Source organism: Leptinotarsa decemlineata, unplaced genomic scaffold, assembly GCF_025532065.1.
Source record: "Leptinotarsa decemlineata unplaced genomic scaffold, Ldec_3_MD MMD2_tig00026294_RagTag_RagTag, whole genome shotgun sequence".
NCBI classification, from domain to species: Eukaryota; Metazoa; Arthropoda; class Insecta; order Coleoptera; family Chrysomelidae; genus Leptinotarsa; species Leptinotarsa decemlineata.
This window is the reverse complement of record NW_027412674.1, coordinates 4,320,791-4,334,684: the sequence shown is the minus strand read 5'-3', so window position 1 is coordinate 4,334,684 and position 13,894 is coordinate 4,320,791. Positions and strand designations below refer to the sequence as shown.

The 13,894-nt window shown below is 34.3% G+C and overlaps 1 protein-coding gene across 1 annotated transcript in view; it reads right to left on the bottom strand.

Annotated features, from left to right (window-relative positions):
* Positions 1-2,228: 2,228 nt before the first annotated feature.
* LOC111511978 (CD276 antigen homolog) overlaps positions 2,229-13,894 on the bottom strand; it is a 179,731-nt gene continuing 168,065 nt past the window's right edge. The window contains exons 6-7 of the mRNA XM_074180194.1: positions 10,686-10,766; positions 2,229-2,371 (exon numbers count right to left, since the gene is read on the bottom strand). Of these exons, the coding sequence (XP_074036295.1) occupies positions 2,367-2,371; positions 10,686-10,766 (86 nt within the window). The 3' untranslated portion in view covers positions 2,229-2,366. The remainder of the gene's footprint in view (positions 2,372-10,685; positions 10,767-13,894) is intronic.

The window sequence follows — 13,894 nt, the reverse complement described above, 5'->3', positions numbered from 1 at the left end:
ACGTTTGATCAAAGATTTATTGTTACATCGTTATAGTATATTTCGAATGAAATGAAAGTTTCTTTCTCCATTTTGTTGATGTTTTCTGAAATGATTTATATTTTTCCTGGTATATCTCAAAATTTTCTTCATCATTTTCCACGATAGTTACCTTCAGTCCCATTTAATCGTCTTCATGGCAATGGTGTTTCCAGTGACGGCTCGTGAATTGGAGAACAGGGGAGGCTTGAGTCATATAGACTATATACACACAGAAAAGCCCGCCGGAGGCGCGAAAATTTTTATGTTGTTGCACGCTTTGCTTAATACCAAAGTTAGGGCATGGGCATGACAATGCGTAAAAAGTGCATAAGGAGCTATGGACTTTATTTTAGTTTGTGAACCATTCAAATGGCCGGCCATGACCGCAGCCCCATCATAGGTTTGTGCAATTAACTTTTGCCTAAAAGTATAGGTGTCACACGTACGAATTAAAAAATTAAACAAATCGTCAGCTGTGCGCCCAGATGAAACATCATGAAAACTCATGAAGCGTTCTACCACTTTAACATCTTTGACATATCTAAAAACGATTGAAAGTTGTGATGTACAGGTAATATCGGTAGTTTCGTCAATTTCCTATGCAAAAAAAGAAACGCTTTCAATCTCCTTGCTTATATTTTCCTTAATAATGTATGCCACACTGTCTATAATAAGCTCATTTTAGATGATTTTTGAGGTGCCCGAAAAAACGCTACCGTTTGAAAAAGTGCCAAATTGTGAATCATATTTGCCCCATAACACGAGGTAATTTTTTTAATCGGAGTATCCTATTTTAGATCACGTTTGGTATTCGGTTTGTACGGAAAATAAAACACAGGGCCAACAAAAAAGTTTTTCTCGTTTGATGGAGCCGGTTAACCAACTAATATTAAATCCACGATTTTGTCGATTATCTGACGATTTAATTGAAATCAAATTTGCTAGAGCCTTCTCAGAGCTTTAATAATGTAAAATTCATTATCATAAGATGAAGACTTGAAATTATTTGTCAGCAACCAATCGACTACATCATCAGATTTTTCAATTACGTCCAACTCATCAATAATAAATGAAAAAAAAAACTTACCGAAAAGTGAAAACCTGAAAACACCTTGAAATTGAAAAACACATTAAAAATATCACCGAAAAGCACTGCTATAATATAATACTACCTGTTTTATAAACAAATAACAAATATTATCAAGAAACACTTGATTTACACGATTTACCGGAATATTTTTTAGTCCCGGTCCGTCACCGTATCCCGTCCGAATAATTAAATAAAAAACATACGCATTCATATAATAACGGAGACCAACTGGAGGCAAGCCTCCTCTGACGCTATAATTTCTGCAACTGAAATTATAAATCGGAACATATGTCGCTGGTTGGATAGGTCTCGTGGAGCCTGTGTTTTTAAAGAGGTCGGAGGCTTAGCTCCCTTGCAACGTATGGCATTTATTATTTCGGGTTGATAGGTTTTTCGTTATTCGTTCATGGGCGATGCGTTTGAGTTTTGTCGAAGCAGGATACAGTGTGGTACGTACTACATAGTGAGTAATAGTGTTTTTTCGGGCATATTATGTATTTATATTAAAAATTAATGGTAAAGTAATGATACCCAAGCATTTTTAGAAAAAAATAATCATAATTATTTGTCAATATCTTTTAATTTATTGCGATGAATAGCCTCAAATTTTACGGGGATGCTAAGCCTCCCTTGCCTCCTCTGACGAGCCGCCGCTGGGTGTTTCCAAATATGTTCCTATTATGCTACTGTTTGTGATTTTTTTCTTTTCTTTTTTTCTCTCTGCAAAAAACATTCCATCATCTTTGCACTTTGGATCTCTTCATTTTATTCTTTGTATTTTCTTCAGCAAACCTTTTCTTCTAATACCAATGCATTGAAACGGCGTACATAAAAATAACATTGCATTGTTACTCAAACTGAACATATATTTAAAATTTCCGCTCAATCTGTTGGATATATCTGCTTCACAATTCAGTTGCAAGACTTGACCCGGAGAAACATACATACATACAAACATTGCAAGTCAAAAGAAAGCTCATTGAAAGATAATTGTATTTTGATATTTGAGAAATCAAAATGTGTGAAAAAGTTGTCATAAAATTGATCGTGATGATCTTATCCATTTTGAACGGAACTCAACATTTCTTTCTGTCTTCTCGAAGAGTAAAAATCAATGTGAAAAAATGTACACAATTTATTTAGAGATTTATGGTAACATCTAATATTATAATTTACACATTTATAGAAAATATTTGAAGATATTATTATTATACTTTGGCCTTCTTGAAAGACTTCTTTCGATTCAAGTCCAGCTTCAACCTGGAACAAAAAAATATTTCATTATTCAATTATTATGATATATCAAATTGAAAAATCCTTGAATATTTTCCAGAACAATCAAAAATATTAAAATCACTGTTTGGAATATTATTATTGATAAAATTGTTGGATAACTCTGATTTTGAATAAATCCTATCTATTAGGTTGATTGAAGAGTTTTGTCCGTTTTTAAGAGTCTATTTTGAAATGTAATATCTCAGTGAATACGTATTCAATTTATTGGAAATAGACGACATTCAAATTAATTTACTTTGCCAACGTAACACAAGTCGATTGATTCCGACAGCATGAAAATTGGATGATCAGGCTTCGATGAAGTCGACGAAGGCCGTTTTTGCCTGGTCCTGATTGGCAAGAGTTCTACCAGTGGGAAAGTTATTGAAGTGCTCGAAAAGATGGTAGTTGTTCTGGGGAGAATGGCTCAATTCGTTTAATTTTTGGACGGTGATTTGTGAAACATGTGGGCAGACGTTATCGTGTAGCAGAATCGGACCTCTTTTGTTGGCCAGCTGCCGATTGCTGCTGACGCAGTTTTTGGTACTCGATTTTTTCACAATAGGACTCTGCTGTGATGATTTGGCCCGGTTGCAGAAAGTTATATTAAATCACACCTGCCGCTGACCCCCCAAAGAGCAACCATGTTTTTTTGCCTTTGGGCATCTGTGCCCAACCAATCTCCTGAATGTTGTAGAGGATCCACTTTTCACCACACGTGACAATCCGATTAAAAAAAGTATCGGTTTGGTTGAGCAAAAGCGAAGAAGGACATATCTTGAAACGTGACATTTTCTGTCAATCGTTCAAATCGTAGAGGACCCACTTTTCGAACCTTCTGACCTATCCAATACATTTTAAACCATCAAAAACCGCGTGGGAGCTAACGTTCAGTTCTTTCATTATCTCACACACCGTTTTTTATGGGTCAGTCTTCAACAAGGTCCTCAAAATCCTAGTCTTGGATTACTGTGGGTCGATTGAAATCGAAATCGCAAACCAACGTCGAACAGTGAGTTCATTAACACTATCAATTACCCTGTAATCACTCAACGACCTCATATAGTAATAGGCTTGAGAAGAGGCAATAAATTGAAATTTGGTAAAGAATGAATAGCATCAATGTACAAAGTACAAAATTCCCTATCGATGAGTGTATAGAATTATTATTTCTGTAGATACAGAGCTGCAAAAACACATGACACGGACAAAACTTCCGAAACAAAGTAATATTTGCAGATAAAAGCAGGCGTCTCAATAAGATCTGTATAGGTATATGTATGGATGATGAACAGAAATATCATAGTAAATAATACTGTCATTGCCTAATTCCTGATCTTGTCTAACCACTTTCAGAAGATGGTGTTCTTTCGACGGTACAATTGCGTGTACACGGGAATTTGCTCAATATACTCTTTATTTTTTTGCAGTTTCAGTTTTTTACATGCAAAAACACCATGAACTCCGGCGACCAGTACAAATTGACAATAATAAAAAGCAATTACTGATACTGATACTTATGAACTATCAGTTAGCCCTAGACAACAATGTAATGTATGTAGAAATATATACTAGAGAAAAGTATCAGCCTCTTGATTTCATAAGAATCAATTTTTTATTAAAACAAAGAACATTACATAGTGGCAGTGCTTTAAGGTTATGTAAGAACATTACTTGGAAAAGTACTACAAGGTTATTGAAATTCGTGCGAAACCAGTCATGAAAAAGTTCGAACGCTGAGAAAAAACGGTTAAAAACATCGAGAATAGCACTGGTGGTTTTTGTTAAGTTTTTTTTTCGTCGAAAACTGGTGTTTACGAAAGTTGTATGAATATTTGAAAATTTTTTTTGGAAAAGTTTATAGTCTATGAGTGACTGTTAACGCAAATAAACCTTTATTGAATTTGCGGGTTTGTGAAAAGACTTCTGTTTGGTGAATTTTTGAAGTCTGGGCATAAAAATGGGTACAGTTGAAAAAATGGGTGAACCGTTAAGAACACCTGAAGAATTGTCAATCAGAGGTGAAATCTCATCGAATTGGAAGTTGTGGAAACAACAATTTGAATTATATTTGATGGCAAGCGGAAAAATAGCAAGCCAGATGAAGTCAAAATTGCCATTTTATTGAGTTTGTTGGGTGTAGAAGCAATACAAATCTATAATACATTTGAATATGCACCAAAAGAAGATAAAAATAAACTGGATGTCGTTGTCGGACAATTCGACCAATATTGTAACCCCATCAAAAATTTTGTTTTTGAACATTATAAATTTTTCAAGAGGGATCAACTTCCTGGTGAATCGTTCAATCAGTTCATTACTGCTCTTCGACAACTAGCATCGACCTGTGAATTTGTGGAAAAAAGGCGTTCTTCTGCGAGACAGATTTGTACTAGGTTTGCGTGACTCGCGGATTCAAGAAAAACTTTTTCAAAAACCTGATCTCTGAACGATGCTATTACTACGTATCGTGCGATGGAAAATAGCATGTTGACTCAGAAAGAAATCGTGAAAGACTCTGTGAACGTGAATGCAGTGAATAAACATTATTGCAGAAATAATAGTACAAGTAACAACAACAAAGCATCTACTTCAACTTCTTTTGAGAGATTTTTCGGACAAGGGAGTGCTCCAAGAAAAAACACTCGCCATTTCGAGAAATCTGCTTCAGGAACAGTTGGTAATGTGAATAAAAGATGTAATCGATGTGATGGTTTTCACCAATTCGGTAAGTGTCTTGCCTTTAATAGAATATGCAGTCTCTATAGAAAAAGGACATTATAGAAAATGTTGCCCTTACAATAAATCGGGGGTACATAAAATAGTGCAAGAAACTGATATATTGAAAATTTGAATCGTGACTCTTGCGTGATCCTAATTTAATAGTGTGGTTTATTACCAATAAAACTGACAGTAATGCAGTGGAATGGTTTGAAAAAATGAATTTCGGTGGACATTCATTGAATTTAAAAATAGATACTGGTAGCCAAGTTGATATTTTGAACTACAGTGACTTTAAAAAATTGCGAATCGGTGATAAGGCACTTAGTCACACTAATTCTGATTTACCATCTTATTCAGATCATTCAATTGGTGTTGTTGACCTTTATATTCGAATTGCAACTACAAATCAGTAAATAGAAACATTTTGTTCTATGTGTTGAGCTCCAATAAACCATGCTCGATTTTGGGACTAGACGCGATAACGTTATTGAAAATATTGCCTGGACATGAAAATGTTCGTGATGTTAGTGTAATCGAGAATAATGAATTACAGTATATACTTGAATCACATCAGTCGGTTTTTATTGGCATTGGCAAAATTAATCGTCAATATAGAATAACTTTGGGTGACAACGCGATTCCATGCGTGAGTGCACCGCATAAAATTGCCATGGCCTTGAAATCGAAGGTCAAAAATAAACTAGATGAACTAATGATAAACTAAAATGAACTAGGGTCAAACTGGATAATTACTCATGGTCATCCCTAAAAGAAACAATTTCAGGTATACCGCAGGGAAGTATTTTAGGACCCTTGATGTTTCAGTTTTGATTAACCAACTTTCTCATCACATTGTCAAGAACATCTATACGCAGATGATATACAGTTATATTTGTCTTCTCATAACACCGATATAGAAAGTTGCGTGGCCAATATAAACACAGATTTGCACAAAAAATGTCTATACTCGGAGAATCATGGACTGAAAATCAATCCAAATAACACTTTGGCCTTATGCATAGGGTCTCAAAGACAAATAGTAGAAACTCAGTGTAGCTTTAGGCTCATTCTCGATAACGCAGATATTGACTGGGTAGACAGTGCTGAAAATCTTGGCGTAACCATATAGCTCTTTGTCTTTCCATGAACATGTGACAAACATTTTCAAAGTATCATTTTTCAAACGCAAATCGCTATATGAATCCAAGTATCAGTTATTAGAAGAAATGAAACTCAGATTAGTTGAAACTCTTATTTACCCCTATATCGAGTATTGTTATTCGGTGTATTACCATTTTTTGCCGCAATATAACAAACAGAAGTTACAACGTATATAAAATGCTTGCATGCGATTCGTATGCTGTATACCATATGGTGAACATGTCACCCCATTTTTGTTAAAAATGAAGGAGCTGAATGTGAGGTACAGAGTCCAATATTTGATAAAAATGTTTTTGTTTAAGTTGATTCAAACTAAAACACCTAGTTATTTATATGGTTTATTAAGCAGGCATTCTGACATACATATGGTCAATTTGAGAATTAACTCATTCAACATACCTAGGCACCGTACTTACAAATTTCAAGGATGTTTTTCTTATATAGCCCCTTCTTATCTGATTGGAATTTTACCCCTTTTAAATCATACTATTCATCAATTTAGGAAAGAAATAAAATCACAGATGCTTACTGGCCAGTGCTAATTTAAAAAAAATTGAATTTAAAATTCAATGTATGGTAGTGCAATGAAATTGTTAAATTGTCAAGATCATGTTAAGAATTTTAAGAGTTATTAGCAACTATTTGATGCATTATTTTTTTCTCTTCTTCTTTATTGTTATGATAGTAAATAAGTATGTTTATAATTATTTTCTTAAACTCACTGAATAATTTTTGGGAGATGTGGAAGATAGCCTTTGGCTAACCCTTTTCCCTTCATGTATAAATGTATTTTTATGCATAATGAACGATATTATTATTATTATTATCATTATAATATAATTGTACTTGGTAATGAACCAACTGATTGGGTACATCCAATAGTAGTGGTGCCAAAACCAAATGGTGATGTACGTATCTGTATGGACCCTGTATATCTGTATATCAAACGTGAGAAATTCTAGATACCGACCAGGAAATTTTGTTTTCCCATTTGGCTCAAGCCAAATATTTCACGCTCTTGCATGCTTCCCAAGCATTTCTTCAAGTGCTTTTAACTTATGAAAGCTCTTTGTTGTGCACCATTACAACATGCTACGGTAGATTTCGGTACTTAAGGTTACCATACGGAATTTCATTAGCTCCAGAGATTTTCCAAAAATATATTCACGGAATATTAGATGGTATCAGTGGCACAATCGTGTACATAGACGATATTTTAGTTTTCGGTAGAACTTTGGAAGAACACAACTTGAATTTGAAAATAGTTATCACTGAAATCAAAGATAGTGGCTCAACTTTGAATAGGGAAAAATCAAAATTTCGTGTTAATAAAATTCAATATTTTGGAAACATCATTAGTGAAGAAGGAATAACAGTTGATCCTACTAAGACTAAATCTATCCAAGAAATGCACTCACCCAGAAACAAGGAAGAACTTCAAAGATTTCTTGGAATGATCACTTACCTGTCAAAACTCTTACCTAATCTTTTTCAAGAGACCAATCAACTTAGAAAATCACTAAGTGCTAGAATCGTGGGGATTTGGACTGAAAATGAACAAAAGTGCTTTGATAAACTCAAACGTCTCGTGTGGTCTGCAACCACTTTGTCTTATTTTGATCCATCAAAGGAAACCGTGTTATCTGTGGATGCAAGTCCCTATGGGCTTGGTGCTTGTATATTTCAAGATAATAAACTAATCGACTTCGCATCAGTGTCACTGACTGATACTCAAAAAAACTACAATTATATTGAAAAGGAATTATTAGCCTTGGTCTACGGATGTGGAAGGTTCCATTACTATCTATTTGGACAAGCCTTTATCATAGAATCGGACCATCGACCATTACTTGGGTTATTAAAAAAGCCTTTAGATGAATTATCTCCTCGAATTCAGCGTTCAACGTTCAACTTCTCAGATATTAATTTACTTCAAAATATGTGCCAGGGAAAGAAATGTATGTAGCAGAGACTCCACTTCTGACTTCCTCATGGTGGAGTATTTGGAAAATAACCTCAAAGTATTCTCTATTCTAGCTATTGAAGGAGAGAATGAGAAAATGTTGCAAAAAGTTATTTCAGAAGACGAATTATTACAAAAATTGATTTTTTTTGTGCGACAGGGTTGGCTTGATCACAAAAGTAGGGTACCAAATGATGTCAAAAAATTTTGGCCAATAAGAAACTATATTTTTTTTCAACATGACATTTTGTTTGAAAGATGAACTGCTAGGAGTGATTCATCAATCACATCAAGGAATCGTTTCATGCAAAAAACGAGCCAAGATTCAATATATTATCCGACATTAACAGATGACATCGAGAAAATGGTGTCAAAAATATGCAAGAAGTAATCAAAGACAGACTCTAACGCATCTTGAAATCAAAGGATATCCATGGTGGAAACTGGGCATTGATTTCATGTCTTTGAATAACTCAAACTTGTTGGTTTCGGTTGATTATTTTAGTAAGTTTGCAGTAGTCAACATAGTGATGAGTAAAACAGCGACAGCTGTCATTTCAACTTTGAAAAACATTTTCGTAACTCACGGTTTACCGTTAGAAATGTTTTTTGCGTGAATCTATTGAAGATAAGAAGGACCTATTCATTGTGGTATTGAATTATATTACAACCACAAAACAGGACATATCTTCTCCTAGTGAACTTCTCATAGGAAGAAAACTGAGATCTTTGCTTTCAGTAGTTAAAGAAATATTGATACCTCACTTCTCATTGGAAGGGGTGAAAAACAAATTATATGAAAGGAACAAGTCAAGATAGTAATATGTGTTCTGATGAATCAATGTCTGCCTCGAACTCAAGTTCCAGTCATTACCAAACGAGGAGTGGTAGAATCGTTAAGCCCACACAATATTGAATGTATCTTGAAATAATTATATATTGTATTCTTTTTTTATTTTGAAAGGGATCCTATTAACCTGTGACAATTAATAACTTTACAGAAAAGTATCAGCCTCTTGATTTCATAAGAACCAACTTCTTATCAAAACAAAGAACATTACAAACAAGAAAATTTTGCAACCGACATCAACTGTTATCGAAACCGATGCTGTGAAATGACAAATGAGCGAAGAGATTTCTTGATAAGTACATTTTGTGCCCTTTGGCGTGAAATGAATCTCCTGAAAACACTATTTTCTAACTAGAACGAAAATAGTATTTCCCGTCCCACATCTCATTAATCATGTTATCAGCATCAGGAGATGATTGAAGTCATAAAAGAAGATATTATATTCCACCATCCCTGAGAGTCCCCCATTTTGGATCCAGAGTAACGTTATGTTATATTTCATATGCTCAAGAGATAGAAATAAATTTTGTGCAAGAATTCGACAGGTATGTGCAGATATTAGCCCTCAAGAACTAAGGAACGTAATCAGAAACATTCGTAAGCGCTACGACACATGTATCGAAATACGTGGTGGATTAGTAGAGGCTACTAGAATATGAGTTAGAATTAATTGTTGCACTGAATCGAAACATTTCAATAATTAGTTATTAGTTACGTTTATTAAAATGTTTTGCTTCATTGTTAGTTGAATTGTGTTAATGTAATTCCGTTATTTTCGTTAAAAATATTTACGCTATTTGTTTTTTTTTCATCTGGCGGCACTTTATTGTTGAAATCATAAAAAATGATATATTGTCACTGTTAGCTTTGTGAGTTTTCGAATTTTTGAGTTGACATAACTTTGTTAATAACGAATATTTTTCTCTTGAAATTTTGGTCACACTTATTTAAAGACATTTTGAATCCAGTGGCGTAGTGATTTTTTCAATAAAAAAATCGCTAATAAAAAATCCCGATTTTCGACCAAGAAAAAATATCGTAGTATGCCCTGAAACTTTGATACACATTTCAAATTTTGTCCCAAGGTAGACCTTTTGGTACTTGACATTTAAAAAAAATTATTAAAATCGATTTACAACTTCAAATTTCAAGGGGGTGTTTCCATTAAAAATGGGTCACACTGTATATTAACATAATGAGACCAGTGGAGTAATTCAAACCATTTCCGGTATAACTGCAGTATTGACCTTGTCTTACGCTTCAGGACATATTGGAATTGTCATGGCGAATAAGTTAGGATTTATTGGATTTTTTCATTCACAAGTTTAAACTTTGGAAATATTTTTTGTTTATCCATTTGAACAATTGATTTATCAGATACTCATATTCGGATAACTCCTCTTCAGTCGGAATGCCAACTAAAAGAATATTATGGTTTTTCGATACTCTGATTATTTATAACATCACTAAACTTGAAATTCAAAAACTAGAAATCACGTGACGAATATAAAAGTGAGAACTGTAAGATGCTAGGTACACCTAATAGGTAGTCTAATTTTGGAAAAAAAAATACCTTTCCACTAGAATAATTAGTTACTCACCGAGTCGAGGAAGTAGACAAAAAAGTAATACCATCGGAGTTCCCAATTTCAAAGGAGGATATGATAGATGTGCGCCACTCACTGTAACAAACAAACATTTTATATAGTAGACAATGGAAGTCCGAACTAGTGAAATTCATCATGAAACATTGTCAATCACCTTCAAACAAACAAAGAATCAATTATTGATGCACTTTTATATTATCTGATTATCATTTTTTTTCTCTAAATCCTAATTTTTGTAAACAAGTAAGTTTACCAACCCATTAATCATTTGGAAGTCTCCGATTCATGAGCTAATCGTGATTTTCTCCCCATCTTATCATGAAACCGTTCCAACAAAATAATTTTCTATACAAATTGTACCTGATTAACTGTTACTTATGTTGATTGAACTTGTAAATAACCATCTGCAAGAATGCTAGGAAGCCATGAACAAAATTCATTAGAAAAGTCATTCAGTCGATGTGTAGTTAGAAAATACTCATATCAACAACAACTTATATTAACAACACTTCTGATAGTGAAGAATTGTACGCGCAGTTTCTCAGGGGTCAGTCCTAGTCCCAATTTTATCCTTGCTATACAGGGTGTAACTGAATAAGTGTAAAACATTCAAGAAGGTGATTCCTCATCGAAAAAAAGATAGGATCTTTCATATAAAGAAACTCACATAAAATTTGTATAACAAATTTTTTCACAAGCACTGAAAAAGTTACAAGTTACAATATTGAACTTAACCTGACGTTTTGTACTACCAAAAAGACACTTAGCCAGTAATTTATTTGGTTTACCCCATGGTTGTGAAGGGGTGGAAAACGCAACCCCTAAAATCTATTTCCAATGTAACTTTTCGTCTTATTATTTGTTTACCATTATATTCGATAGCCTGTTTCATTCTAAACAAAAAATGTCTCTTGAGTTTTTTGCCCAAAATGAACCAGTTCGCAGCAGAAACTTATTTTACGAACAACTACAGAGATACATCGTCATGAATGCGAAATGGATTTATTGTTATTTTGTAGTTAGTACCTGCATTAAACGATCAAAGGGTAATAAACAAAACTTATTTATTATTAACAAAACACACAACATGTAGAAATCATAGTAAATATTCAATATGTCTACCTTCAGACAGTACGCATGCGTCTAGACGTCGGCGCATTGAGCCACGTATTCGCTCAAATATTCCTGGAGTCTCTCTGATTACCCTGCACACATCGCGAACAGGAGTACGATAAACCAAATGCTGTGAATGGTCCCAAATAGAGAAATCGAGAGGATTGAGATCCGGGGATCGAGCACGCTAGTTCTGTGGTCCTCCTTGACCTATCCACATATTTGCATATTATGTTTCGGTTGAATGCTGACGTGCTACTTGACTAAAATGGGCGGGAGCCCCATCATGCATAAAAAACATATCCCTTCTGATGCCCAAAGGAACTTCCTCCAGCAGTACTGGATGCACTTCTCTTAAAAATTGAACGTATGCCCCACCATTTAATCGAAGAGGTAGAAAATGAGGCCCAGCTGAATCATTCCCAATAACTCCGAGCCCACGTTAGGAGAAAACTCTTCTTGATGGTATGAATGGTATGGTATGAATATATGTGGAATATGTGGTAATTATGAAAATTAATAATCTTGTTCTGGGAAGAACTACATTCGTCTGTGAATTCTATCGTTTTCAGAAAGTTACAATTTCTTCTAATCATTTCCAGCATCCAATTGCAAAATTCAAGACGGTTCGGAAAGTCTCGCGGTAACAGTGCCTGTACTCGTTGCAGATGGTGAGGGTGTAAGAGTTGTTCCTTTAAAATTCGAAATACCATTATCAACATTTAGCTGGAAAGCAATCTTTCTAGTACTGGTGGTAGGTTGTTCTTCAATCAAATTAAGTACTACTTCCCTAGCTGTGGTGTTCGTACTTCTCGATGGCGACCACAATCCTGCGTTCTTTTATCGAATGAACCATATTCTTTTAATCGTTGATGAAGTCGAGCAAAAATTCTATGTGAAGGATGCTGCTGTTGAGGATACATTTCAGCATATCTTCTAGAAGCTTCTAACCCATTCCCCTGCGACAGACCGTAAACGTAATGCATATCAGCCATTTCCTCATTTGTGTATGCCATTTTAATAACAAGTGAATTAGTGAAGTAACAAATTAAGAACAGAACAACAACACACAATTAGTATTAATTCAATTTCGAAAATTCACAAACTGATAGCGTCATACCAATTCAATTGTCACTATCGCTAATAGCGACCTACTAGTTAGATTAGTTTCGTATTTTCGCATTTATAACGATGTATCTCTGTAGTTGTTTCTAAAATAATTTTTTGCTGCGAACTGGTTTATTTAGGGCAAAAAACCCAGGAGACATTTTTTGTTAATAATGAAACAGGCTATCGGAAATGAATTTTTATATGGTAAACAAATAATAAGACATAAAGTTACATTGGAAATAAACTTTAGGGGTTGCGTTTTCCACCCCTTACAACCATGGAGTAAACCAAATAAATTTATGAGTAAGTGTCTTTTTTGTAGAAAAAAAACGTCACGTTAATTTCAATATTGTAATTTTTTTAGTGCTTGTGAAAAAAAATATTATACAAATTTTATGTACCCCCCTTTGAGGGGCTGTATCTTAACAAGGGATGCTCCAATGACATTTCTTTATATTGAAAAATCCTATCTTTTTTTCGATAAGGAATCACCTCCTTAAATGTTTTACACTTATTTAGTTACTCCCTGTATATTAACGATATGGCAAAACTTGATATATCTGTAGTATTCACCTTGTTTGCGGATGACACTACGGTATTTTGGTGTAATAAAGATCCTGATACTTTGACTCGGTTTGTCCAGTTAGATTCAGAAAAAATAAAAAAAATTGTGTGAATCCAATATGCTATCGCTGAATGATTCTAAAACAAATCTGATAACGTTCAAGTGGGACTAAGAACAAGTAATATTAGGTGAACATATGACTGAAAGTGAGCCTGTAACTGAATTTCTTGGTATATTCATTGACAGTAAATTAGTGCTAAAAAAAATTATCTTCTGGTTGCTTTGCCAAAAATGTCATATTTCGTGAACTCGGATTTTCAGCAGCAATAAATGTATACTATTCACTTATGGAGATTCATCTCCGGTATGGAATTCCTTTCTGGGGCCCAGGCAGCCAGATTTTGATGCAGAGTAT